This window comes from Pseudopodoces humilis, chromosome 4, assembly GCF_049639895.1.
Source record: "Pseudopodoces humilis isolate 2021_Gansu_Grassland_sample_001 chromosome 4, ASM4963989v1, whole genome shotgun sequence".
Taxonomy (NCBI): Eukaryota; Metazoa; Chordata; class Aves; order Passeriformes; family Paridae; genus Pseudopodoces; species Pseudopodoces humilis.
In genome coordinates, this window is record NC_142203.1 from 18,113,880 (window position 1) to 18,141,770 (window position 27,891).

Genomic DNA, 27,891 nt, shown 5'->3' on the forward strand with positions numbered 1-27,891 from the left:
TTAAGTGTCTCTATACCGCTAGGGCATTCAGGAGAAATTAATCAATAATTGTCTTACCTCTATTCCCCAAATAATGTTTTCCTGCACAGGAGATATTTCTTTATCATTCTGATGTTTTAAATTTCTTTCTAGCCTTTAAGAATGTGATAAAACTATTACTAGCTGAAAGTGGTAGTGCAATAGGAGTTAAATTTTCTTCATTGTTACAGGTAAACTACTGCTTCTCTTTTTACTTTTTAACACTTTTACAGAGACTTTAGATGGAATGGTGCAGCTTTCCCTAATTTTGGTCCTAGCTGTCTCATGTACAATCTGAAATCTTTGGCTAAGCACATCTGACCTGCAGAGGACAAGACATATGCAGAGTTTTACTGATTCTCATAAACTTTATACACAGCTGTGTTTTCAGTGAAATATTATTCTAAGGAAAAGGTATCAGGGACAAAATTTCAAGCTTTTAAGGAAAGTCAACTGAGTACAAATTGTTTTCCACTCTTCTAATAAGTATCCCCAATAAAAATATGCAATTTTAGCAATTTATTGATACAGACAACACATTTTCACAAAGCCTACAAACACGAGAAGACGTATGCCATGTTTCTTTCTGAAGCTCCCACGCTGCAGAAAACTGACATGGGTAACATGTCAGTCAAAAGTAACATGGGTTACTTCCATGCAAGTGAAGATTTACAGCAAACATTGGGAGGTTCTGCTCTTACAGGAGTGTGTTTGGGTTTAGGACAACGTCCTTCAGTGTCACTTATCTGTACATGGGAGGGCCCCTGGGCATTCCTGGATGCATCCCTGGGAGGCATGGATTTCCAGGTGGATATCCTGGCATCCCAGGCCTCCTGGGCCCTGGTGGCCTTGTGACAGCTATGGATGGTGGAGGAAAGTTTCCTCCTCGGCTCTGTGGAGGATAGTGGCCATTCAGGACAGGGCCAGGATGCTGGAGCGTCTGAGAGGAGCTGGCTTCTTGTGGCTGGTCTTTCTTTGATCCATTGCCATCCTGTCCTTTCTTGTTGTCTGAAATGTGTTTGGAGGACAGAATTAACAAATGATCATGAAATTCCAAAGTTCCCTGACAGGGAAATCCAGCAGTTGCCTGACTATCCTAGAGTTCAGAGTAGAAAGTCTGGGCCTCCCCTGCTCAGACCTGGGGTAATGCATCTTCATGACCTTTGTGCTGTATTTTCCATCCATTTTTTCCTGCAAGGCTCCCATAAGGGCAGATGGGAAATTTCTCAAGTTGCACTTAGATATCATCTATCAATGATGATGAAGGCAGCAATTTCATGGCTCTAGCAAAGACAATCATCTGTCACCTGGGTTTCCCTCCTGGGCTTTTAGTGGCTGTAGGGCATGCGTGCATGATGAGGGAAAGTAAATAGCCAGCAAAATCCCTTAGGACAGACTGACATCCACCTCCCCCAGCCGGGCTTTCTGATAAGAGTTGCTTACTGTGTTCCCACTACGCCTTCCCTAGGTGAACCCAGCACAGGTGACAAATCCTTTCCTGCTTAGTTCTGGGTCAATAAAAAGCAACAGAAGGGTAAAAGATTTAGACTTTGACTGCTGAGTGATAGATAAGAGGGATTATTAACACTCAGATCAGGTTTTAATTGCATTTTTTCAGCAGGACTGTGACTTTCAGTTCATTATAGTTCAGCTTTTTTGCTTTGGTGCTGCCAGCTGTGGAATAATGTTGCAATATTTCTCAAACAAGCAGAAGAAAGAAATGTGAACTCAGTAGTTGTGATTCAGTATTGTGAAGATGTTTCAGGACATTATAGCAGTGGAACAAGCCAAGGCAGTGAGGAAGACTAGGATCACACATACATGAATTTCTCATCATGAGACATTCAAACCAATTCTTACCTTTGTTTGGAGTGGATTCATCTTGCTTGTCTCCTTTAGGCTTTGCTGGTGGTGGTTCTGTCTCAAATGGGTTTTCCTCTTGTTCATTTGATTTTTGTGCCTTTTGTTTATTTCTTCTTTTATTTTCTTCTGCTTGCTAATTATAGGGAAAGAGAAGACATCTTTCAGTGATCCAAACAGTCACTGTAATATTTAGTAAAATGCAAAAAAATCAATTATTCTCTATTCTTACACTTTGTAACTTCTTTTTAAGTTCCAAGTTTGCTTCCTTGTAGGATTTGGATGTTGCGTTGAGATAGTAAATGCTCAGGCTAAATTTAAAAAAACAATAGTTTCTTGTTAGACAATTATTTAAATATAAATAATCAGAACATTCCTTTAGCAACTATTACAGTTGTGATAATATAAGGCATGTATCTTTTTCTCATTTAATGTGCTTAGTCAGTACTAATATTTTTGACAATGAACAAAGTGCTTCCTTATGTTATGAAGAAGGCACTTTTATGTCGGGGGAGAAAAATGAAAGAAATTGTTTTCTCTACTAATATTATACATTCAGTCTTATAATATTTAAGAAAGATGTTTCATTAAGTAGTGCTTAACTGTTAAGTGACTTCTATAGAATAAAAGTTGCATGACATACCTTAAAAATTAATAAATCATATTAATGAAAGGTTTCAAACAAATATAATAAGCAAGCTGAAATACTGTCAAGAAAACAACCAAAATAATATTCCTTTTTTAAAAAATTATTACTTCCTTCTTCTATTAAGAAAAAACATAAGAAAATTTCCTTTTTTTAGTGTATAGAATACTATTGTGACAACTTTATAAAATTAGTAATTTTCACTATCCTGATTTAATAAGAAAAAATCTGCTATGAAGTCTTTAGTTGACATAAGCAGCAAATACTTAATCAGCATGTACTGTTTCCTCTGCTTTGCTTGATTTTGCCTTGTATTTTTCCTCCTTTTTTTTTTTCTTCTATTTATTCCTAGTGTCCTTCTGCCCTTTATAACTAAGGGTTAAAATAGATTATGGCATTAAGTCAGCCTCGGCAAAATTTCATCTCAATATTTCATATTGCTCATATAAAATCCTTTCATAATTTCTATTGTGGTCTATAATCTTCCCTATTTACTTGCAGTTCTGCAATGCAAAGTCAAATCCCAGCTTACCTCTCTTTAGAGTTAACTTTTAGTTCAGCAGTATGCTAAATAACCCAGTATAATAACCTAATCAAGCAGGTAAATATTCATTGATAAAATAGGACTCAATACAATCTCTAAAAGCAAATATTCCAGGGTCATTTTTCTTTACCAGTTACTGAGCCACTCACAAAAACCTCTACTAGCCTTGTTTCACAAAGTCTCCAAAACCATGTCTCACACTCCTGTCCCAATAATATAAAGTACAGTCTTTATCAATTAAAGGCACTGAGTATCTGATTCACTGAAAGTTACTGAGATTAACTCTGCTCCATGGTGTTCATGTTTCTATCGAACATGCTAAGGATTTATGATGTGTTGTTCTGCATACTGCACAAGCTGATCAATGTCATAGCATTACAGATTCCCTATGGGCCTTTTGTATCCTAATAGTTTTCTATCTTTCATGGCAGGAACATTTTTTAAAAGTATAACTAAACCAAAAAGAAAGCCATTGAACAAAAAGATATCAACCTTTCTGCACACGCACATTAAGTATGCTCAAAGAAAAGACTCATTAATTGTTCAAGTCACTCATCACTGGACAACCAGCACTACCTTTCTCTGATATTAAGTGATGATTCAGAGTGAAAGAAACTTAGCAGATCTTAGATACAGCAAACATTGAGTTAATATTCTATACGTACACCATCAGCAATATAAAGGGTAGGATAAGTCCAGGATTAGAGGCATAACCAAATACCTTCCCAAACCAGGAAGGAAAGTCGTGCTCCAGAGTTTCTGATATGACTTCAAACATTCTAGTCTTCCCACTATTAAACAGAAAAGTTGACAATATATCACATACAAATATTATGAATATATAAGCTAATCACATCATATCAAACCTGGAAAAAGGATAATATATGGTATGTTAACATTATTAAAACTGTACACTGAAGGGGATATTGTCTAAAGTAGTATTTATGTATTCCAAGGGGGGAAACAAACACCAAAATTCGCATTGTATGCTAATAGAATTTGCCAGGTTACCGCCTAAATTACTCCTCAGTGAATCAGTGTATGAGTTGTGAACTCCATATCATCAACCAACAAACGAAGCGTTATTTGTGATCTATGAAGACATGGCAGGAAAATTCAATCCTGTTTTTTTATGTTTGACAAGAAAAAATGGTCCACTTGCAATTGCTTTTTGTTAAGCCCAATTCTCCTCTTTGGTGTGTACCAATGCTACACAAGTCACTGGCTGTGTTTCAGGATATTTTGTTGTTGCAGCAATCTAGTCACCTCCATATGTAATTGCTCCAACTTACATAGAAAGTTATTTTCTTCCTAGACTATTTTCCTTCAGAAGTGTATCAATAGATGTTCTAAAAATCCCTTTCTGTTTATTTTGCCTTCTGTGCCTCATGGCCCAGAAGTTTGCAATTTTTAACCTGGACAAGACCAGAAAAATGGGTCTCTGTGTATCAATTCTAATTAGTAGTTTTAATTAGTTGTAGGAATTGTCACCAAATTGCCACCTGACTGTCCAATCATTGATGTTTCCTGTCACTGCTTTTCAGTTGTGGTAAAGAATTTCTTACAAATGGGTCTTTTTCTTAACTCATTGTCAATGTTTACACCCTTTCAAGTAATACAACGATTTTGGAGGCAGAATTCATCAGACTTATTCTTTCTCTCTAGTTGTCCTACCCACTCACAATAGATGAAAAATTCCAACTTCTGCCTTCCTCACCTCATGCTCTCCAGTGTGCACAAAGTGCATATTGGATACTGCAATATTGATAATTCTGTCCCGTCTTCCCTACTCCTCTCAGGTCTCTGGTGAATTGTGTATGTTGCTTTAATGAATGAACTAAAATTAAACAAACATAAGAATAAAGGGGGAAAAAAAAAACCAAACAAAAAAATGAAACCCCAAAAGATTCATGAATTTCAAAAAGGATGGGACACTGAGTTACCAAGAGGAAAATGTTGTGTTTTTCAAACGTAGAGGCATACTCTACCAGTATTTATTCACTGGCTGCTCAAATGTAGCATTCATATTCAAATGTTACCTATACTGAGGCTGAATGAACTTTCATCAGTCTGAAGTGCTCCCCGTTGGAAGTTACAATGAAGGTTTCACTTTTTGATGAACAACATATCTCTGCACATGACAGAGAAAAAGTAGCAAGCATCATCTATCTCATTTTGAAGAGTAATCTCACCATTTAGTTAATATCCAATTTAATAAATGCTGCTACTCAGATCTGACCTCAAGTATTTCCCTCAATATGTTTTTGCTAGGATTCAAAAAAAAAAAAAATCTTAATATATATCTCCTGTTTTGATGCAAAATCTTCTGTAAATTCAAGCAATTTTCTGTCTCATCAGAATTTTTGTCATGTCATGTGAGTCTTCCTTTTATTCTACCTATGACTTCCTACTCATTCTACCTATGACTATTGTGATGACAATCTCTGTCATTTTGCCTTTAGCCAAATTTAATGTGGTGATACTTTTGGTCCTTTAGAAACTGCACTGGGGATGATACAGATGTAGTTTTACTCACAAGAGTAATGTATTATTTAAACCCTTCAATGCAAACAGAATGTCTCTTCTACCATTCCCCTACTCTTGCATGGCTAATATTTTTGTTCGATAACAAGGGCTAGGGACTTTTAAAATTTTTAATTTCTCATCTGTTTTTATGTGATAAAAGTCATATATTTGTATCTCATGTTACCTGGCGGGTAAAGATGATGAAAATGATCCTAGACTTTCCAGGTACTGCACTCAAAAAGAGAAAGTGTGACAAAGTCTAAACTACCTTTAGTGCAAGACATGTTTGCAGGGCAGGCCTAGGTGTTTAGAAAAGATCAATGACTATGGAGGCCTTGAAGACTTCAGACACAAATTCAGATTCACAGTGGTAGTACAGAGACATGAAATTCTGTGAACTGGAGAGAGTCATGGCATTCAAAGACTGAACCACACTATATTTATCACACCCTCACACATTCTGATCTGCCCTTCCTACAGGCCATATAGACATTTCCTAAAAGCAATCTCTTAAAAGCACAACAGGTCACTGCTCTACTCCTTAAGAATCATTTTTCTTTAGTGCAGCTGTAATGATAATTTTTTTTTCTATTGAATTTGACAAAAAGAAAATATTTTCTATTCTACATCTCAGATAAAACTTTCTAAAGAGTCAACCACTTGTCCAGGATTCCAGCTTTGGGAATTATCCACAATGAGAAATACATCACAATTAGACACTCAACATATCAGGTGCTAATTATAGAGGCACTTTTTCATTACTGCATAATTCACTGTGATGTGCAGAAGCAGATCATTACAACAATTGCAAAAGATGGAGGTAAAATGCAGAGAACCTGAAAGGACCACAGTCAAAAGATGGTGGGATGGAAACAATGGTGTACACAGCAGGCAGTGTGGAGAGAAAGAGGATGAAAAGCAGCATGGCCATGTAGAAGTTATTGGATCTGGAAGCCTTGAAGACCCGTTCTTGGGGGACATTGCAGCACATCACTGCCCAGCACTGCAGGTACATCGACGTGTGGAGACGAAACACGTTGATTGCTGGGAGACATGGAGCATAAAACGATCCCATCCTAGAAGTGAAGCAAATAAAAAAAATAAACATTATATTATAGGACTTCTGTCTTTCCAGAAATGCCACACATTCCTTCCATCAATGTATTTTGCACACTGTGCACTCAGAAATCCATGTAGCAAACTTTATGGGGTTTTTTAACTCTTTTTTGAAAAACATCGAAGGTGTATGAAGAGAACTATCTGTATGAACTTTATGTTTCAAATTCCTCTTTCTCTGCATATTAAATGATAACTTGGTGAAAAGTAATTCACTTTTAATTTTTCCAGGTAGCATCTTGCTTGTGTTGTGTGGAATATGACAGCCATAAAAGTAGTTACTACCAATTCCTACAGCTAGGTATAAACAAAATAATTTCATTCATAATTTATTATTTTTTAGTGATATTATAACACATGTTTTAGGAAGAATATTTTTGCTTCAGTGACATTTATTTTAACTGCAGTTGCCAGGGTAATTTAGGGCTTCATGCCAACAATCTGTTTATTGATTCTGTCATATTTAGTTTTTTCCTTATTATATATGGTTACATTGTTATGACATCCAAATAGTTGGCAAGTTTTTATTTTTATCACACCTTGTTTCTTGTGTCATGCTGACTGAAGAGCAGCTAAATTCATTTTCCTGGCCAAATGGTACAGAATACAAGAGATCAGGAAGCTGCTTCTCCTTAATCCTTGCCCTTGTGGTCAGGTGACAAAGCCATCAAGCTAAGCTGCTCTGCCTCTGAGTGCCTCAGACATTCTATTTAGAAACAGGAAATATATTTACATTAGGGTTGGAAAGACCTTCTGAGCACAGAAAAATGACAGGCTTTAGTATATTAGTTTAGCTCCTTTCTCTTTTTGTGTATCTTAAATAAAAAGATAAAAGGCTTTACAGAAGTGACAGTTTTACCACACAAAAAGCCTGCTCAGCCAAGTCATATTAAATGTAAAAATTAGGCCTTAGCAAGAACTGAGAAGTCAACAGTGCTTGTAGAGAGCAGTTCCTGAGGAAGACTGAGCATCTTGCATGAGGACTCTACTTGCTGGTGTTCTTTATTAGCCATGTAATGTCCAAAAATAGAATGAAAACTTTTTCTCCCCTACATCTGAGGACTAACAGTAGTACTGTTTACACATTCATTTCATTGCACAGATAAGGATAAATACATTTGCTTTGAGGTCTTTTTTTCAGGAACATGGGAAAAGAACAGTTAAGTATGCTGAAAGGCTAAATTTCAAAGCAAAGCACTACAGCAAGCAGTCAGCATAAACATATGCAGATTTTTACTGGTTGGTTTTACCAACTCAGTGCAAAATTCTGATGTGTGTGGTCCAATAACCCCAGCCCATAATTAGTTTTGAATTGCTCCAACTGATTGCAGTGTACCAGAGTTTGGCATATGTTGCATATACTTCCATTAAATTAAAGAACTGGGACATGATCAGGATTTCAGAAAAGTCCTTCACAGATGCAGACAAATCCCACCATCCTGCAGATACAACGTGCTTTTCCCCACCTACCAGATCATGCCTTGGTTAAAGATCAGCCCCAGCACATTTCCACTTATATCAAACTCAGAATATGATGGCTGAAAGAAATGATATGGATGTTTTCATTAGTTGGCACAAAGGGTTTTAAGATGAGTTAGAGTAGATGAAAACTAGTGGAGAATTACAAATCATTCTGGGTACTGGGTAAATTTAAAAGCAACAATACAGAAAATTTCTATTTGAATGGCTAATGGATGTCAAAACATTGTGTCCTCCAGTACAGCACCAGCAGTAAAATTTAATGTGATGAATGTGATTTAGTTGACTGAATACACAATTGAACTCTGGCATTATTTTTCTTTTTTTTTTTTCATATTTTAGCTATCGCACTTTTGAAGTTTTCCTTTCAACATTGATAGAGGTTGCCAATCATTTTCTTTGTTTAATATGAAGATCTTATTTCTAATTTGAGTGCTTGATTCTAATTTTTCCTTTAAGAACGCCATGGGGTCTCATTATGTCTTTGTTTGCTGAAGAAAGACCTCTATCATACATTTTTATTTCCAGTGTAGACACATAAATACCACAAAAATTGTTTAGTCTTTTATTTCTGAACTAATAATTTGACCCTTCTTTCTGTTTTTTTCAAATCTTTAATCACTTGCCCATCTCTTCTTTTACCTTAATTACTAGTTTCTTATTTATGAACATTTCCATTTATAAACATTGAATACACTGAATTTAAGCAACAACTGAAAGGCAGCACGTCCTAATTTGTGTTCATATGCACCAGATCAAAGCTTTCTGCTAAGAAATTGGTGGCTTTAAACTTTTTGTTTATACCTGAATATCTGTTTCAGACTTATTATTTGTACATTCATAAATATTATTTATATATTTATACACCATAGCTGGTGTCTTGCACGATTTGCCATGATGATGGACAAAAAAAACCATGAATAATGCATATCTTCCAGGTAATAATTATATCGATGAGGGCAAGAGGAAAATGAGATGCAAAAATAACAATTCCCTTATGGCCCAAACAAGACAAAGTCATTCTACTGAAATCTTCAATTAAAGCCACAATTTTTGTACTGTGCTGTGCTTTTGGAATATTTCAAGTTCCTGCACTCTTTCTGTGTAATTTTGTGCAAATACATAACACACACAAACACACACACATATATATATACATATATTTGTACATACATGCATACATATATACATATGTTTCCAGTGAATTTATATATTTAATGTCACATGAATCTGCTTGCATAAGGGGAAAAATTAAATAGATTACTACTATTACACTTGAAAAATAGTTGGTTAAAGAGATCTGTATAGGATAGAATGTTAAAATATTAATAAGATCACACAGAATCAAATGATGCATGACTGCTTTTTGTAACATTGGTGCTAGCAATGACAGATAAAAAAAATCCGAAATACAATTATTAAACAAATAAAAAAAGAGTCCACACAACATGCAAGTTAATCTCGGGAATTCTTCCCTACTTTGATCATCAAAAATATTTTTCTTGTAGCAAAAGGCTGAAAATTAATGGATATATATTCATGGCCACTAACCACAGAGACATAGGTATAGCTACTTCCTAAGGAAGGTTTTCAGCTGAGCTGTTTCCAGAAATTCAGTGATTTCCAGTTTCAACTTCCAGCCTTTGTTTCAGAAAGTTTACTGGACCTGGAGACTGTAATTTACCAGACCATTACAGACATTCCTACATACTGCCAAATAAAAATGTCAATTATAAACTGGTTTCAGGATCTCCTACAAGCAGATGTGTTATTGTTAGTTTCTCAGCTCATGCTATATTCAAACTCCTTCATTTGATTTTGATGTTGTAACAGTTATTACCTGTTTGAACACAATCTGACTAACTGGTAGTGTTTGTCTCCATCCCTATACTAGTCCTGTTTGAGGCAGAATGTAAAACCTAGAAATAATGTTGAAATTTCATGGGAGTCAGCAAGTAACAATGAGATTGCTGTACCAGAAACAAGATGTTTTTAACAGAAAACCTGAAAACTTTCATCTCCTCCGGAAAACTGGGATTTCCCAAAATGCAGTTCTTATCAATGCAAGACATTTTTACATGTATGAAGACAAAATTTTAACAAAAGAATGTGAAAATAACAGCTACAATAGCTGCTTATGCAGGAGTACCCTTGATAGCTTTAAATCACATAGCTTTCTGTACTCCTCAGTAAGTGCAAAAGGAGTAAGTACTCAGTAAGTACTTCAGGAGCTTCACAAGCTTTAACAATTCCATGACTACTACTTAAAAGATGGAAAACAGCAGCAGATCCCTGAAAGCATAAGTAGCTGGCAAATTTAACCTGGATCAGGTCAGCTGGAAGTCCTAACTCCCAAGTGAAGAGTTCTGTGCCTGCTTATGTTATGGGCCTTACTAACTTCACATCAGCTAAAACAATTTTTTATATATATGTGTGTGTGTGTGTGTGTGTGTGTGTGTGTGTGTTTATGTATGTAGTAATATTTCTAGAACAGGATTTTACATATTTTTCTCCACATGAACTATGTGCTAGAAGACCCTATCCGATCAATGAGATTGTATTCTGTGAAATGGTCAAATAGTAAATGTGTGAAAAATGTGTGTTATCACAAGAAAAATAAAATTTTCTCTTACAAAATAAATTAAATTCAAGAAGTCCTAAAGTTACCAAAGCCCAGAGAAGGAGACAAATATTAAGGCATAAGCAAAATGCAAGAAAAACTAACTTCAAGGGACTTTGAAGTTGTTGTATCTAACCTAAAGTTAACTCTGCAGCTTTGAAAGCAAAATGAACATTGTTACTTAATTGTGAAGTGATAGCAAAGACATTTAAAATAAGATACTTACAAATCCATACTCCAAGTCCCAGCACCAGCAGTAATTGAAAAACCTAACAAAGACAGCTCTCAAAAAATCGCCGATTAGAATTGTTATGTATGTTGTCATCATGTCAGAGACTGTCAGACGCACAAATTCCTGTCAGAGCAATATTCTCTTTTAAGAACAAATTTAAGGAGTTAATAGTTACAATAATAATTAAATACTCTACTAGATCTGTAACTGTGCTTATCCTGCTTCAGCATGGACAAAACTCAACCTTTCTACGTTCACTGAGTCTGTAATGTGCCAGAACTACTGCCCCTCATTTTCTAGAGCTATCTTTTGTTCTAATTTGTGTTCATATTATCAGATGAAACTTCCAGAGTATGATTAAACTGAGAAAGGCTTCTAGCCAAGATCACTGCTATAACAGAAATCTGTGATGATACCTTAAACTGCTTTTGATCCCTTTGATTTGAGAAGACTATTAAAAAACAAACAAACAACGGTGAATGGCTTCTCTCAAGCAGTTTCAATATTCAGTGGATAGAGAGGAAGGAAGAAAATCCTAATGCAAATAGTCATGGCTCTACTTTTATTTTAGGCTTTTTATGTTTCACTAAAGCCTGCTGTAACAGGCCTTACCCCAACAGCCCAGAAAGCTCTTACTTTCCCTGATATGAAATTAGGGGTAACATTATTTCAGTTATGAGCTCTTGGTATTCTCAGCATTTTATTTAGCATCAGTGAGAACAGAGGGGCTGATTTTTCTGCCTATATTCTCCCTGCTGGTGCTTTATTCTTTCAGGACGACAGATTGTCAGGGTGATGGAAGAACAGCAAAATTGATTCAATATTGAAATTGTTGTCATGGACAAATCAATAGCAATGTAATAGGATCAAACTGAGGAAAAGGGTATGTTAGAAAATTATTTGGAAACCACATTTTATGATGGTGGGTCAATAAGAATAAATGAGAATAAGAAAAATAGGAATCAAATAAAATATCTGTGCAGATTTTCCAGTAAACTTTTATTGTTCTTTTGCACTATTTTGCTTGGCTAAAGACAGAGATGCCTTCTCAAAAGCATACTGCTGTAAGAGTTGTCTTATACACATGTCCCTTTTGAGATAATACCTTCATTTTTCCAAAATGGGTAGACTAGGAAGGCAAAGATGACATCAGGAAGATAAATCAAAAAAGAAATGCTTTTAATTCTGTCAACTAACAGAAGAAAGAATTTCCTGTTAGACAGGATTCAAAGAAAATAATTTTTTTAAAACTTTCATTCGAGAGAAATTATTTTAGCCAAAATAAAGAGAATTTAGATACCATATCCCGTACGAGACTGTGTAACCCATTTTCAAGTATGAGCTCCAAGCAGCTGCATTACCTGTCCTACCATTGTTTCCCAGCATGGCCCTCTGGGGACATCAGCAGGATCCACCTGTATTGGAGGAGCAGTTGAATTCTCTGGAATCGTACCATTGTACAGACTGGCTTCCCAAATTGTCATGTTATACTTTACTATCTTCTCTTCTTCCAACTAAGGAAAGAAATAAATTGAGGGGGAAAAAAACAACATGAGCCTGTTACCAACCCTTTGTCTATTCAAAAATTCCCATAGCTAGCTTAGGCATGGATGTAATTTACAGCACAGAAAAAGAATGTCTTTCTCTGGTATGTCTGTGACTGGCTGGAGGCTCTCAATGTTGTCCAGATACATGCTAAACATAGTGAAGGAAAGTAAATATCTTGCCTTGAGGTTGATTTCATCCATTAAGGCGATAATGAAAGTGTAGAGATTGCCAAGAAAAAGAGCAAAGATTCTTCCCAGCTGCCATCTTAGAGCTATTCGAGGGTGGTAGTTTTCCAGAGAACTGATTACATCAAATAAAGTTGGACAAAACATTCCTAAAAGTGACATAACTGTGTTCACCTGAGGAGAGGGTGGAAAAAAGTTTACAGTGAAATGTTAGAAATAAATTCTTTTATTGATCTGGGTGAAAAATATATTTTGATTACTACTTTTTATTTGGCTTTTGATTTAATAAAAACCAAAATCGACTCTCAGTGTCTGTCACAAGTCGATGAAATCCACACACCATCCCCACTAATCTCCTTCTCTCCATGACACACTAAACAATTGCATCTGAACAGTGTTCAGACAGAACTAGGTGCTGCTGATATGGAGAGGGAGACAAAAAATTTAAACGTTAAGAGAGAGAAGCAGGGTCAGAGGGAAAAAGTTTTTTCCACAAAGTCATCAGCAGCTCTTTATTATGCTGTGAACTTCAGGAAGAGATGACAAAAATATATTTACCATGGATATCACATAATTGCATGCAAACAATGTTCATCCCCTTAATGAATCTAGTCTAATGAAATTTTCTACAAAAGCAGCTTAATACTTTTAGGAATAATGTCAATTTTTAAATATTGCTGCTTGCCTTGTAGGTAGAAGCTGCACTTTTCTTTAAGTTGTATATTAGGTGCTAGTAATTTTTTCTGAGCAAATCCTAAATTCATATACTAATGATGCAAACAAGAAAATTTGATCTCCAGAATAAGAAAATGTGTGAATTTCATTCAGAAGCCAAATATATTTATGCAATTAAATATTACTATCCAATCGAGGCAATTTTTTGTACTCACAAATATGTTAATTGCCTGTCAATAGGAATCTTTTTTTAGCTAAATAACATCAGTGTTGTTTTACCCACTCTCCTTTAGAGACACACTGCTCCAGATCTTAAAAGCATAGAAGCATAGACCTTAGAAACATATTTTTATTACAGATATAAAAGTAAAATTATGAGCATAAAGACAGATGTTACCTACTTTCCAGATTATAACACAAACTTATAAAACAGCCTTTGGTAGCCCAGTTCTTATGAGTACAAATTTTCTACCACACCTTTAAACTGAGAGAAAGATGAATTCCACCAAGCTCTGTTGTCTCAGAGCTTGTGCTGCCTTAAATCAAGATGTTTTGTACACAATCATTCCTTTTCCCATAAAACTAAAATGTGATAACAAGTAACTTAATTCACTCTCAACAGCCCTATTTCTCTGGATTCCAGAGGTGGATTATTTCACATTTTAATGTTACTTTCTCAGTCAGGCTTTGGTGTTGAAAATTCTGCATTTATCTTCCTTGTTCCATCATCACCATTATTAGCTTTATGAGGCTACCACCTTTTTGCCTTATTTTAAGTGAGGTATGCACTTTACACTCCAGCTCAGAAGATGAGTTTGAAGTAACAAACTAGTTTTACAACATGCACAGTAGCATTTTTGCTAAGAAAGTAAAACCTTCCCAGGTTTTCATACGGCACACTGACTTCAGGTGCATACTGTGCACATAGCAAACAAAACCACCATTTTCACTATACACCTCTGTCAGGCAGGCTGCATCTGTTTTTGAGGGCAGCATTAGGCACAGATTAGGCACAAAAAATATTGCACAGGACGCTTGGAGAGGGCAAGTGGAGCTGGAAGGCATCAGTTTCAACCTGTTGCAGCATCAGAGTTACATCAATGGGGACCCAAATAACTTCCTCTGTGCCCAGAGAGCAACCACTCTGCTTGGGTCAGTCTCAGGAGAAAAGCAAGAAGAGAGTGGGTTCCATGAAGAGATCTCATGAAACCACAGTGTGTCTGGAAAACAATCCTAAGAGCACAGAGGAGGAAATGTAAAGGCCTCAAATGAAGCTAAATACTAAGTGATGTTTGAAAGAAGCAAAGAAGAAATTTGATGAAGTAGGAATCAGAGAGACATAAGCAATTGTTTTGCTAAATATTTACCACCCACACTCAGAGTATTTAAATTACCAGGGAAAAAAGGCAACATGCAAAGCAGAGGAACACAGTTTCAAACCACATCTATTATAGAAATGCACTAGCACGAACTTCATTTCTTTCCCACCACCCGTAGTTCTCCAGACCTTCCAAGGCAAATTTCTGGGATCTTCTGACAACAAAAAAGATGAGGTAGCCACTTCCAGCAAGTGTGCATAGGGCTAAGAAGTTAGCAAGAACCCTTAGGAATCGAGTCAAATGAATATTTTCTTCTTTTCGGCTCTCCTGCTCCTCCACAATTGCTTCCTGCACTTGTTAGAAAGAAAAGAATATTATGAATACTTTAATGGTCAAGGCCCCACAGTGCTTCCTCAATTGTTAAAAGTCAGTTAAATAAATAACAAAGATGCAAATGGACATCTGAGGTTCATGTTTTGAGATGAATGTACATTATCTCATAAAATCTTGTTCAGGTCCTGGCAGATTCTGGAGTTTTGGCTCCCCAGGGTTTGCTCAGCCTTTTTTGAGTGTGTCCCCAATGAGTCTTGTTACACTTGTACTCATGTGTCAAAAAAAAGCTGCATGTTCTTTCAGCTTGCAAGGTGATACGAGGTTGAGTGATACAACAGAATAAATGTGTGATTATCTGTCAGAAAAGGAAATGTCATGCTTTAAAAATGTGCATCTGTGAGAAATGAGGAAAGCATTTTACTCTGCAAGTAAGAAAAAAATTAAAAGATAGTTGAGATGTATGAATCCCCAAAAAAATTGGAATGTGCAAAGCTTCAGGCTGCAGAACAAAATGTTTGCCCCACATTTACCCTTGATTATAACTGATAAATATTAAGACTCTAAGTCAACTATGAACTCCTGTTTTTACTTTTGCCAGGTGAAAGAGTTTTTGGTCTGGAGTGTCTCCATGAAAGGAAGTTTTGTTAGAGCTTCTGACTTTGGTATAGAGATCAGCTGTCCAGAGGGGAAGCTGAACTGCGTTGTAATAATTGCCTTTTGCGGCTCTGCTCCTTTTACAGCATGTGTCTATCGCATAAATGACTGGAGACAGCAGCAGCTTTCAAACAAAACTTCCATGGCCTCACCCAAGCCAAGACTTCACTCTTTCTTTCTGAGGTTCCTTGCTCGTTTGCAAGGATTACAGTAAAGTTTCATGGGTTTATTTCTTGAAAATAAGCCTTTTTCTCAACTGATTTGTATTCTTTCCCAAATAGCTTTCAGCATCTGCTCTTAGGAGGCAGGCAGAGAAGCTGATACAGATTCAGCGCTTTCAACCCATGTTTCTCCACTATTTGCTTTTTTGGAATCTTCTCTGTATGGCTTACACTTGAGGGCAGTTCTCTGCTATGCCTGCAGCTGAGGAGTGGGCAGGGTGAGGGGGTGTGGTGGCTGTTCCACCACTGAGGACAGGAAAGATAAAACTGAGCAGAGCAGGCAGTGCTCAGAGCTCCAGCTCCAGTGGTGTCACACCTGCCGGTGTGACTGCAAGCCTGGCATCTTCCTCACTGCCTCGCAACTCTTCTTGGCCTGTCTGTTCCCTGTACATCAAATGTTAAATCTTCCTTTGCCTGCTACTCTGGTGTGTCCCAGCCACCCTAGAGCACAAACACATCCTTTAACGTTCAACATACAGAATATATCCCCTTCAGTGTTTTCACAGCCCTGCGTCTTAGGTCTTGCCCCAGATTCATTACAAAATTACTCTTGAAATCAGAATTACTCTTGAAACCAACATACCCTATACACTGGAAAGAACATTGTCTTGCAAACTGGGCTATATTTTGTAATTAATTAGAAAATAAAAGCATTTTCTTACTGAAAAACAAGTATAAACTAAAAATTCTGGGGCCAGTTCTTCTGATAAACAGCCCTATACAGATTATTGTATAACTTTGTCTTAATAATATCTCTTCTTTGCAACAAGAGAAATTGACAGTGTGAGGTTGGCAATAGAGGAGCAACATTTCAAAAAAGGGTTTTCAGACAAACACTATAGAAACTGGAAGCCATCAGAGATGAGAAAAAGTAAAATACTATTTTTACAGTAGAATCAGTTTTCTAAAACTGGGACTGTCAGCACAGAGGATACAAAAGATGCTAATGTTATTTCTTTCACGATTAAATAGAAAAAAAATCTGAAGGCAAAACACAGAGACCTAGAAGAGTGTAAGATGACAACTGGAGTATGAGCCTCAGCACATGTAACTCTTGTCCTTAATTCCATCTGATTCCCACCAGTGTGAAGGCCAAATCGTGGTCCCTCTCCTTAGTAAACTCTGTTTTACCTTAAAGCTTGTTGTGATGGAGGCAAACTTATTATCTGCTGTCTCAGGATTGCCAATCAGGTAGTCCCAGCTTGTGAACATTTTCCAGCTGAAATTAAAACTGGTGTCATCCCCGCCACCATCATCATTTGCATTCTTTGCCATTCTACAAAGACACAAAGACACCGGAAGACCTTGTTGGCAGTAGTTCTGCTTTGTGGGCATGACTTTTAAATGGTTCCTAAGTTCTAACATTTTTTTCTAGAAAAAATTCTATATCATTCTTGATGTCAATTATGCTTTACTAAATCTTTTTTTCTGAAACAAGTGTATAAGATGGAGATTTTCATATTTTGACACTTTGTGAGCTCACCATCCACATTTTGATGAGAAAGAATGAATTTACTTCATTAACCTCTCAGAGAAACTCTGCTGGATAAGAAGCTTAATAGAAAAGCAATATTGAGAATATCTCTTAAATAGAAAGGTGCAGGGCATCCTGAACTGTAATAGACTTTATCAAAGAGTTCACAAATAGAAAAAGAAGAAAAAATCTAATAAGAAAAAGATTCTAAAATAACAATCAACAAAATAAATACATAAATAAAACAAAAGAAATATAACAAAGAGTATAATAAATATTCTAAAACAAGACAGAATAAAATGTGGTTATAACATATAGAATAACACTCATACAGCTATGTTCCCTATCATCTCCTATGCATATACAAAAATATTTACTACAGTGTCCAGAAACATCAGATTATTTCTTCAGAGAAGTATTTCTTCAGATTAAACTTAATCTTGTCTTCAAAGTTCTCTGTTTAAAAGGGGTTTCATTCAGGTAATAACTGTGGTATCGCTTTGCATACTTTGTCACCTAATTCAAGACATTAAACACAAGGAAAGAGTGTGCTGATAAGGTACAAATCACATAGTTTGCAGTATTTCTGGTCAGCAAAAAGTCAACACTTATTTTAAATATCAATAATACAACAGAATTGTTATTAACATTAATACATTCTATGTATCACATTTTTAAAAGTCCAATAAAAGACATGCTCTGAAATCTAGGATGAGAATAGTAAGTAAATAAAACTGAAAATCTTTCTGAGATGCCAAAAATCAATACCAGGGTTGTTCATATCCAGAGGAGTCAGAGATCAAAAAAGATTGTTGGAAAAATCTGTCCTGCTTCTGGTTTATAGACTGAGACATTTCCTTCTCAAGAGTTTCTAATGAAATAATGAAGATCCTTGTGGAAGAATATAATTTCTTTGAGATCAGAAATGTTTCAATTTTATGTTATACACTGCAAGAGCTGAAGAGACGAGCCCTACCTCTAAGTATTTCCCCTAAATAAAATAATATTACTTATAATCCTCACAAACTCTTTCACACAGAACTTTCTCAATTCTCAGTCAACAGCAGAAAAATAATAGAACCTCCTGTTAAACTGCTTTTAATTTCTGTGCTCACTGTGCTTCTTTGTGGAAAAATAGAAGAGAACAAAAGACTGCAAGAATTCCCATATGATTAGCTAAACACTGGTCATCATCAGTGTCATATGGCCAGATGGAAACTTAGAACATACAATGTATTTTTTTCTCAAGGATATTCCATTGTTTTGGAATGTTTGGTTTTTTTTGTCTGAGTGAGAGTCATTGAAATAAAATTGTCTAAGACTTTTCTAATCTTGGCAGTTGTTATTAAATTAAATATTAAAACTATTTTAAAATATAGTTTTCAACTAAATCAGTTGCTGTTTTATTGTACCAGTTTGTTTCCTCCCCAAAAATACATATATGTGACTGAAGACTTTGGGGTTTTTTTCTCAAATGACTCTTGTCTTATGCAGGAGGCCAATTTGAAAGCAGAACATGAATTAACCTAGTGCTCATGCAAGTGAAAAAGACTGGCTTCAGAACAAAACAAGGTAAATACACTAACTGTTTTTCTCTGTGTGTAAAAGTGTCTTTGAATCTTGAACTCCAAGCTTATTTTTTTTGCTACCACCAGAGCTGACTGTACTACTGTGTTAGGTGGTCATCTTCCTTGAACCAAGGCTATCAAAGATTATATTACCTGGCAGCATTTGCTGTGGACTGTGAGCTACATGCAGAATTATTTTCCATATGCTTCTTTTTTGTGTTCTTCCTTCATGAAAGAGTTTAACTCACATAAAGAACCACTAATTAATAATTACTGAATTTCTTGGATTTTAGCTGAAAGTCTGCTGGATGTCAAGTATTATGAAAAGATGGGCTTACAGATCTCTTCCTCACTTTATGCATTCATTTTTAATTTTGAATTTCAGAAAAGAAATGTTTTGTTATTTCGGTAAAGATTTATTCCCACTATCACAGCACTGTAACACAGCTTCTGGTGAAGATGAGCAGATAAATACAGGTTGAAGGTGTCTTACATAACTTTGACCTGGCACTTGATCTTGCATTGTCCTGTCCTTTGGATTAGTGCATTTTTTTAAAAATACTCCAGGATAAACAGTGGAATGACCTGTCTTTCTGAATGTACTTTTTTCCAGAGCCAAGGAGAACTTACGTTCGAATGACAATCATAAAGCTATAGCCAATAGACCCAACTCCAACAAGGAAATATGAAAGAGGCATCCTGAACTTGAGCCACCCAATTGTCCTCTGGTTGTTGTAATAACCATAAAAAAGTACCGAATACTGTGCAAAACCCTGAAAAGTAAAAAAAAAAAAAATATATATATATATATATATAATGTTACTTTTCTCAATTATACACAATCAGTAAATTAATCAATGGCGGTATATTAAAACATTCACTTCAGTGAATTCAAATCAGTTGCAAATATCACTATAATAAAGCTCACAGGATAGAAAATGTGTCCCTTTATTTTAAAAAGACAGAATATTTCATAACAACTTCAAAATCTTTTAAAACTGGTCATTAACAATCTGTCTGTAATTCAATGAATCAAAACTTTTTTATCAACATGCTTCTTGTAAAAAGAGAAATATATTATTTTACAAAATTTATTTTTCTGTTACTTGCAGATAAAATCCCATATTTTTAACTTAATTTTCACCTTTCTAAAATGTGTTTGCATGAGTTTGATATGAAAATCTCATATGCCTTTTTTGTCTAATAACAGTTGTCTGCTGTTCATTGGGTGATTGTTCAGTATACATGATAACCAATAGGTAGGGACATTTTATGGGTGATTATCAAGTATGTAGATTGTTTGCACACTTAGACTCAACTCCAAAGCTCTGTCTTTCTCAGCAATTCAAAGTCTATCTTCTTTTCTAAATGTCTTAATATGAATTACCCTCTCTTCTACTGGTCAGACAGACCATTTTTCAAAGTTATTTACTAGGACCTAATTAACTGTAAGAAATTGCTGCAATCTACATGGATCAAATAGCTAAAATTTCCTGGTAATTCTCAGGTTAGTGCAAGAACTCATCTCCTAGAAGAAGACCAAAGCCAGAGCCTATACAAGGACAGCTCAGTGCATGCACAGAAGTGGCAAATCTCCAGCTGGATGTATGAATTCCATGTGCAATATGGAGTATTTGACTGCATAATTGGAGGATAGACCATACATAATTTTGACAGTAATACAGTAAGATGAAGGGTTGGTAAATTAAAAAAACATTTGCCTCCTGTTTTTCAGTTGCCCACTTTCCTTAAAATTAGTAACATCTTTCTCTTACTTGTTTTTTCAAAACATGTACTTGACTTATTGAAGCTTTTACTGCACACGAAGTGAGTCAGAGGCTTATTTGAGAAACCTAATTCACAATTCTAAGCTGAAAACCAAATATTAATATACAGCTCACATAAATATTATTCAAAATATCTTGATCCACATATCTCATTTTTCTTCATCTCTGGCTAGATTTATGTGCTTATGCATAACAGATAAAAATATGCTCATCTCTAATAAGGCAATTATTCTAATAGAGCACATATCTTGCTAAGTACTAGTAAAACATCTTCACCAGTCAGGACACATTCAAATTCAATATAAAACAGTATGTATATTGCATATTTTGGTCACTAAAGCATCCTATAATTCCATTTTACCCCAGGTTTCAATACAGCCTAATGCAGGTCTGGAGAGCCTTTTGGGTCCTCAAAATTATTAAAATGTTTTTATTCTCTGTGTTCTGGAAGTCAGGGATAATTCCTGCTCTGTGTATCAATCAGTTTGTTCATTCCACAGCACCTCACCATAAGATTAGAAATAACTTCAACTCAGTAAAAGTAGCATGCATGGAAGATCTCTTTAACTCCTTTCTGAGTTTAACATAAAAGACTACTGATTGAACGTGCAATAAGACTTGAGACTCTAATATTTTATGACTGGATTTTAAACTTAAAACTGAATTCCAAGTAGAATATATCAAAATCCAGATGTGCTTCACTTTGCCATGTCAGTAATGTGAATACAATTTGAATACAAAAGAAAGCAGAATAGGCATACTGTGCTCATCTTCATTTGTTTTAGAGAGTGGTGGGGTGTCATGATCCATTTATAAAGAGAGGTCTCTGTCCAAAATAAGGTGACCATACTCTGAATCATCAGTAGAGGTTTTATTTAACAGTGAATGTTAGGGGGGGAGAGAGAGAGATGGGAGAGAGGGGCTGTAAGAGACAGAGAGAGAGAAAGAGAGATGGAGACAGAGACAGATTAAGTAGAAAGATACTGCCAGAAGAACGACACCACTATCACCACGAGAATTCATGTGGCATCCTGCCAGCCTGGCCTTCTTCACCCCACCCCTGGGTGGGGTCCCAAGACGTTCTTCTGTGGTATCACCTTTAAACAGTGCAAATTCCAGGTATCCATTAAGCTATTCCTGTAACTTGGGATGGCATATGGATAAGCACTTGCTTATTTTCTCACATTTTTCCACAGTGGGAATTTGTCCAGGTGCTAGCCAAACCTTCACCCCTGTTAGGCCTGGAATTAACTCTTTCCTACTGCAGCATCTGTGCTTATCTCAGATTCCATTATGTTGGCTTATTTTATGGGGACAGTGTTTCCTGCTGCATTTTTTAAGTCCTTACATAGGGCTAGGAGTCCTTTGGGTTTTGTTTAGGATAAAATATTGATTGGTGATGTGTGATTATTATTTATTTCTAACTTATCTGGTAGCATAGCATTGCTACCAGATGAAAGGTACTATTTACTGTGTTGTTTAAATAAAGCTGTCATTGTCTTCAGGGAATATTTGTCAATCTGACAGGCCTCAAGAAAATTATTTTTTTCTGTCAATATTTCAGGGGATCCATCTCTTTCACTGCCTTATTCTGTATTTATTATGTTTTCATTTGCTTCTTCTGTTAACTGCTACATTGTTATTGTATCTTCTTCTTCACACCTGTCAGTTTCTCATAGTTTTTAATAACTGTCCTGTCTTTCCACCATGCCTTCTTCCTTCTCTCAAATACATTTATTTTGCAAGCTTTGTTCTTATATTCTAATGATATACATATCTTCATATATATGAGGTATATACATATTTTATGAACAAAGTTCTTCTAACCTATTCTCTTTACAAAATCTTTAAGTTACTATAATTCCTTTTTTTTCCAATATCTCCCTGATGTTTTTATTTCTCATTTTATAATTTCATTATCATTATATAACTTTCCAGCCACAGGTTTACATTTATTCTGTCACTCAAATATGTAACCTCTGATGCGCTAGAGGCAACATCATTTCATTAAGTAGTCACTGCAAAATTTTGTATACATAGGTTTTTAGAGCAATCTTCCAGTCATTTTATTATCCAAGGAGAATCCATTGTTTGTATTGTATGTAATCAAAGGGATAAAATGTAGCTCATTATTATTTTTAATTTTTCTTCTTTTTTTCTCTAATTCATACTGCATTTTAAAATTCAGAATCTTAATCATATAGAAGCAGAAGACCAAATTTACACTTAAGAAATGGAAATACAGTACCCCAGAATGGCAAACCAGCTTTGAGATATTTCCCTATGTGTGTTTGGATTGCTGCATATACTGAATACCAATGCTTGTGAATATCAAGCTTCATTATGTGTTTTGTCTGAAAGAAACATCTATACAGAGAGCTTGTGGAAAAAAAAATTAAATTAATTCTCTTGTGAATTATCTCCTGAAATACTTCATATTAAATAACTTAACATTAAATATGAAGTAATTGTGGATAAAAGTCATGTAGATATGCAATATTGCAAGATTATGCACTTACACTAAAATCCCAGAGAGTAGCAAAATTCATAGCAGTTGCTTCTTCAGCTCTTGGGACAGTTTTTCTAGGCAAAGAGCCATATGGCTTACCCATCAAAGCCTGAAACCAAAAAATGAGAGAGATTTATGTTTTAAGGCAAAATAGCAGCAAAGGAAATGGACAGTGATCTGTCATTTCTTTGAGAGACTGGTTTTATGCTCCTAAACTCTTTAATGAGAATGACCTAGTTCTACAATTCCTTTCACTGCTCCTCATGTTACTGATGGAAACTATGCTTAGCATGTGCATTCAGTGGTGTGTTCTAAATTTAAAGTTCCACTAGTATCAATGGACTGCCAAACTCTGCCTCTTACATTCAAAGGCAACACAGAAGCCCATCCATATTTCTCTAAAGAGGAGTGTTTATCTTACAAAGACCAAAAATATTAAATTGTCATGCATTATGGATTTTATTGGGAGATTTTTAAATGAAAGGTACGAGAAGATGTTAGGGAATCAGTTTTTGGATTCTGACAGTTCTCATGCTGCTGGCAAGATGCTTATTCAGGCACAGTACATCTCCTCATGGGGTCCTTTCCAGGCTCACCCTGAAAACTGTTGGACATTTGTTCTGTTTTGGTTTCTACTGAAGATTGCAGAATGATAGAATATGCTGAGCTGAAAGGTACCCACAAGGATTATTGAGTCCAACCCCTGGCCCTGCAAAAGATCATCTACAAGAGACACACCATGTGCCTGAAAGTATTGTCCAAAAACTTCTTGAATGCTGTGAGGCTTGGAGCTGTGGCCACTACTCTAGGGAGCCTGCTCCAGTGCCCAACCATCCTCAGGGTGAAGAACCTTTTTTCTGATGTATAACCTAAACCTTGCCTGACACAACTTCATGCCATTCCCTTGTTCCCAGTCATTCGTCACCACAGAGCAGAGATCAGTGCCTGCCCCTCCTCTTCCCCTCATGAGGAAGTTGTAGACTGTCTGAGGACTCTCCTCAATCTCTTCTTCTTCATGCTGAGCAGACCAAGTCACCTCAGCTGCTTCTCATACTGCTTCCTTTCAAGGCTCTTCATGATCATTTGGATGCTCTTTAAGAGATCAGTGTCTTTCTTATACTGTGGCACCCAAAACTGCCCCTCACACTAGATCTGAGGCTACCCCAGAGCAGAGCAGAGCAGGACAATCCCCTCCCTTGCCTGGCTGGAGATGCTGGCCCTGATGCCCCCCAGGACACGCTTGGCCCTCCTGGCTGCCAGGGCACTGCTGGCTCCTGTTCAACTTGTCACTGACCAGAACCCCCAGGTCCCTTTCCATGGAGCTGCTCTCCTGTCTCTCATTCCCCAGTCTGTGTGTACAGCCAGGGCTGCCCTTCCAAGGTGGGCAAATTTCAACTTTCCCATGTTGAACTTCACATGTTTGGTAATTGCTCAGCGCTGTAATTTGCTGAGATCGCCCTGCAGGGCCTCCCTGCCTTTGTGGGAATCAACATCTCCACTTTGTGAATTTGCTTAATATCTCTTCAAGTCCTCTCTCCAAGGCTTTTATGAAGACAGTGAAGAGCACAGGGCTAAGATGGAGCCCTGTGGAACCCCATCGGTGACAGGTCACCAGTCTGATGTCACCCCATTCACTGTCACCCTTTGTTCCTGACCCATGAGCTGGTTGCTCACCCACCCCATGATGTGTTTATCCAGCTCTGTGCTGAACATTTTATCCAGAAGGATACTGGGAGAGAGAGCATTTACTGAAATCCAAAAAGATTACATCCACTGGCTTTCTTTGATCAACTGGTTGGGTTACTTCGTTATAAAAGTTTCACAGGTTTGACAAGCAAGACTTTCCTCTTATAAAATCATGGTGGCAGTGAACCACTGCGTTGCTTTTCAGGTGTTTTTCAATACCTGACAGAAAATTCTTCCTCTTAACTTTACCAGCCATTGAAGTGAGACTGACAGGCCTGTAGTTTCTGGGGTTCTCCTTCTCGCCTTCTTGAAAATCGGAACATTTGCCAGCATCCAGTCAGTTTGGACACCTTCTAATTCCCAAGAGCACTCAAAAATCATTGAGAGATGTTTTTGTAATGACATCAGACAATCAATACCACCAAATCCTACAGATTTGTAGGGATCAAGCCGGAGGAATCATGCTACTGATTGGGCTGGGAAGTTGTTGGAAATTCCTACCTGACTTTTTTATATGCTTACTACAAAATGAGAAAGATAAGAGGAATACAGGCTATTGAAGTCAGGGAGATGGCACAATAATTTTAATTCCATAAAAGCCCTGCATTCTCTGGTGGGTCAGAGAAACTTGGGAAGTATTACCTTTCATAGAAGTCATTTATGTCTGAGTCAAATATCTGCTCTAAGTACCTCTTAACAGAGGTGTTACACAGAGGAAAATATGAGAGATCTCTCCTGACTTTACAGCCCTGTTATGCCTTATCAGCATGTGAGTATTGGATGGATCTGAAAGGATCCTTTGAGCCCCAGGACTGCATCTTATTATTGTAATGCACATTTAGTCGAGACACTCCCCCTGGCTTTTGGTTCCTCTACTCTGTTATGCACAGAACCACCAAAAACAAACAAACAAACATACAAACAAACAAACCCACCCCTCCAGACAACAAAAAAAAACCCCACACCTAAGTAATCCCAGACTTCAAAAACCATTTCAGAAGATAACCCTAAATATATTTTATATTTTCCTGTCCTGTCTAATTCAAGACATATCTCTGTAGAGAAAACTGTCTACAAAGGAAGCCCATTTTTACAGGCTTAGTACCATCTAATACTTGCAAATGAAGCATAGAGAGACTGAAAACTTGTTAAAGCTCCAGTCCTATGAAACATCACTGCAAAGACAGAAATCCACACGGCAGTCGTCAAAGATAATTTAAAAGATTCCCACCTCAGGCACCATTACAAGACCAAAGGTCAGTCCAAAGAGAATCATGTTTATTCCATACATCCAACGCAAGAATATGAAATAAGATGCTACTGATGAGCCAAAGTGACCTGTAAAAACATGAGATGTGATCAAAAGTCAGATGAGCTAGTACTTTAACATTATTTTATCTAAGGATGCACAAAATTTATTTTAAAAAAGTAAAACCAGGAGAGGTTTTTATATATTTGATTGATTCTAATTTTAAATTAATTAAAATTCAAGTTAATTTTAAATTTAATTAATTTTAATTTTATTTTTTCATTATCACTATAATTCTAATAATTTTTTGCATATTGCATACTAGTATATCTTGAGCTGGCTGAGAAAACAGAAACAAAATTATAAAAGTATTAGTTAAATGGAGTCATTTAGGGTCATATAGAAGCTGGTGTATTTGCTTTTATTGAGTAATCTCTAGAAGTGTGTTTCAATCATTTTGATATTTTTTTCTCTCTGTTGTGGATTTTAAGCTTTCTTGACATGCTAAGCCAGAACCAGCCCAATTTTAATAGGAAGCAGCTCAGAATTAGTCAGTTGGTAAAGTCTTTCCAACACAATAAAACACTTGTCAGTGCTGTTGTAAGAGCACTCACCAGATTTTTTCACAAGAGACAATAAACATTATTTGCAAGTGTTTATAGCCTTTCTTTCTCTTTCTATTCTGTTTATGTGCTCTATCTGCAGCCAGGTGTGCAGGCAGTCCCATCTCTAGGTGTAGAGACCTCACACACTCCAGCCCCCTGACCCAGACCTGTGCACAGATTAGAGGCTGCAGGGGAGGTACTGAGAACCAAGGGCCTGATTTGACCCACACTCTGCAAGTCAAGGCAAACAAAAATAAAAGCTCAACTTCAGCCCCAGCTTGCTTCAGCATAGTTCTGCTGACTATAGGAGAGCTGCCAGTTAGAAAAGTTCTAAATTTCATATCCATTACTAGTCATTTGCAGGGGGAAAAATGACCTTTTAATTGTTTTTTCACATAAAATCTAGTTTGGTAGCCTGAAGCACATTGATAGCAAATAAAAAGTAAATCTCTCTGTTCAGAGAGACTTGCATTGTTATTTCCAAGCTCTTTTGCAGACATGTAACATGTTCTGTAATATTAAGGTCTGTAATATTAAGTTAATATATCTTGCGTTATTTGGAATGTATATGTTCATATTTTACTGTAACAGCTCAATCAGTAGAAAATTTTATACACTTAAACATGTATAACCCCAAGTATAAAAAGAAGCAGGTTAAGAGACACAGCTGTGCAAAGGGAGGAACAAGCCATTCTGTCAAGAATACAGCATTTTGAATCTGCTTTATTCACCGTTCAGAAATAAACCATAATTTTGAAGTTTTGTGTGAAGTGGCCAACCTTAGCAGTGTCTGACATACTGGGAAGAGGCAAAAATCAGAGACTTTGAGTTAGCCTATCCGGTTCTGAGATGCAGTTATAACCAAACTACACCTTTTGGGGGATGGTATGGACCCAAAAAATACAGTGCAGGAAATTATGAATATTTCTGATTTCAGGTTACATTTGTAGACCTCTCCATGCCCCATTTCTTTTGCTCAAATCCTAATATCCCCATTGTATTGGGAATGACTTCTTTTCATGCCCTGAGTACTTGAA

General features: G+C 36.4%; 1 protein-coding gene across 1 annotated transcript in view; it reads right to left on the minus strand.

Annotated features, from left to right (window-relative positions):
• Window positions 1-1,985: 1,985 nt before the first annotated feature.
• Window positions 1,986-27,891, minus strand: part of TMC1 (transmembrane channel like 1) — a 55,019-nt gene continuing 29,113 nt past the window's right edge. The window contains 13 exon segments of the mRNA XM_088054433.1: window positions 1,986-2,014; window positions 2,113-2,189; window positions 3,734-3,859; window positions 6,431-6,670; window positions 8,181-8,248; window positions 11,036-11,164; window positions 12,403-12,555; window positions 12,769-12,948; window positions 14,922-15,116; window positions 17,108-17,252; window positions 19,649-19,791; window positions 23,325-23,423; window positions 26,232-26,338. Of these exon segments, the coding sequence (XP_087910559.1) occupies window positions 1,986-2,014; window positions 2,113-2,189; window positions 3,734-3,859; window positions 6,431-6,670; window positions 8,181-8,248; window positions 11,036-11,164; window positions 12,403-12,555; window positions 12,769-12,948; window positions 14,922-15,116; window positions 17,108-17,252; window positions 19,649-19,791; window positions 23,325-23,423; window positions 26,232-26,338 (1,691 nt within the window).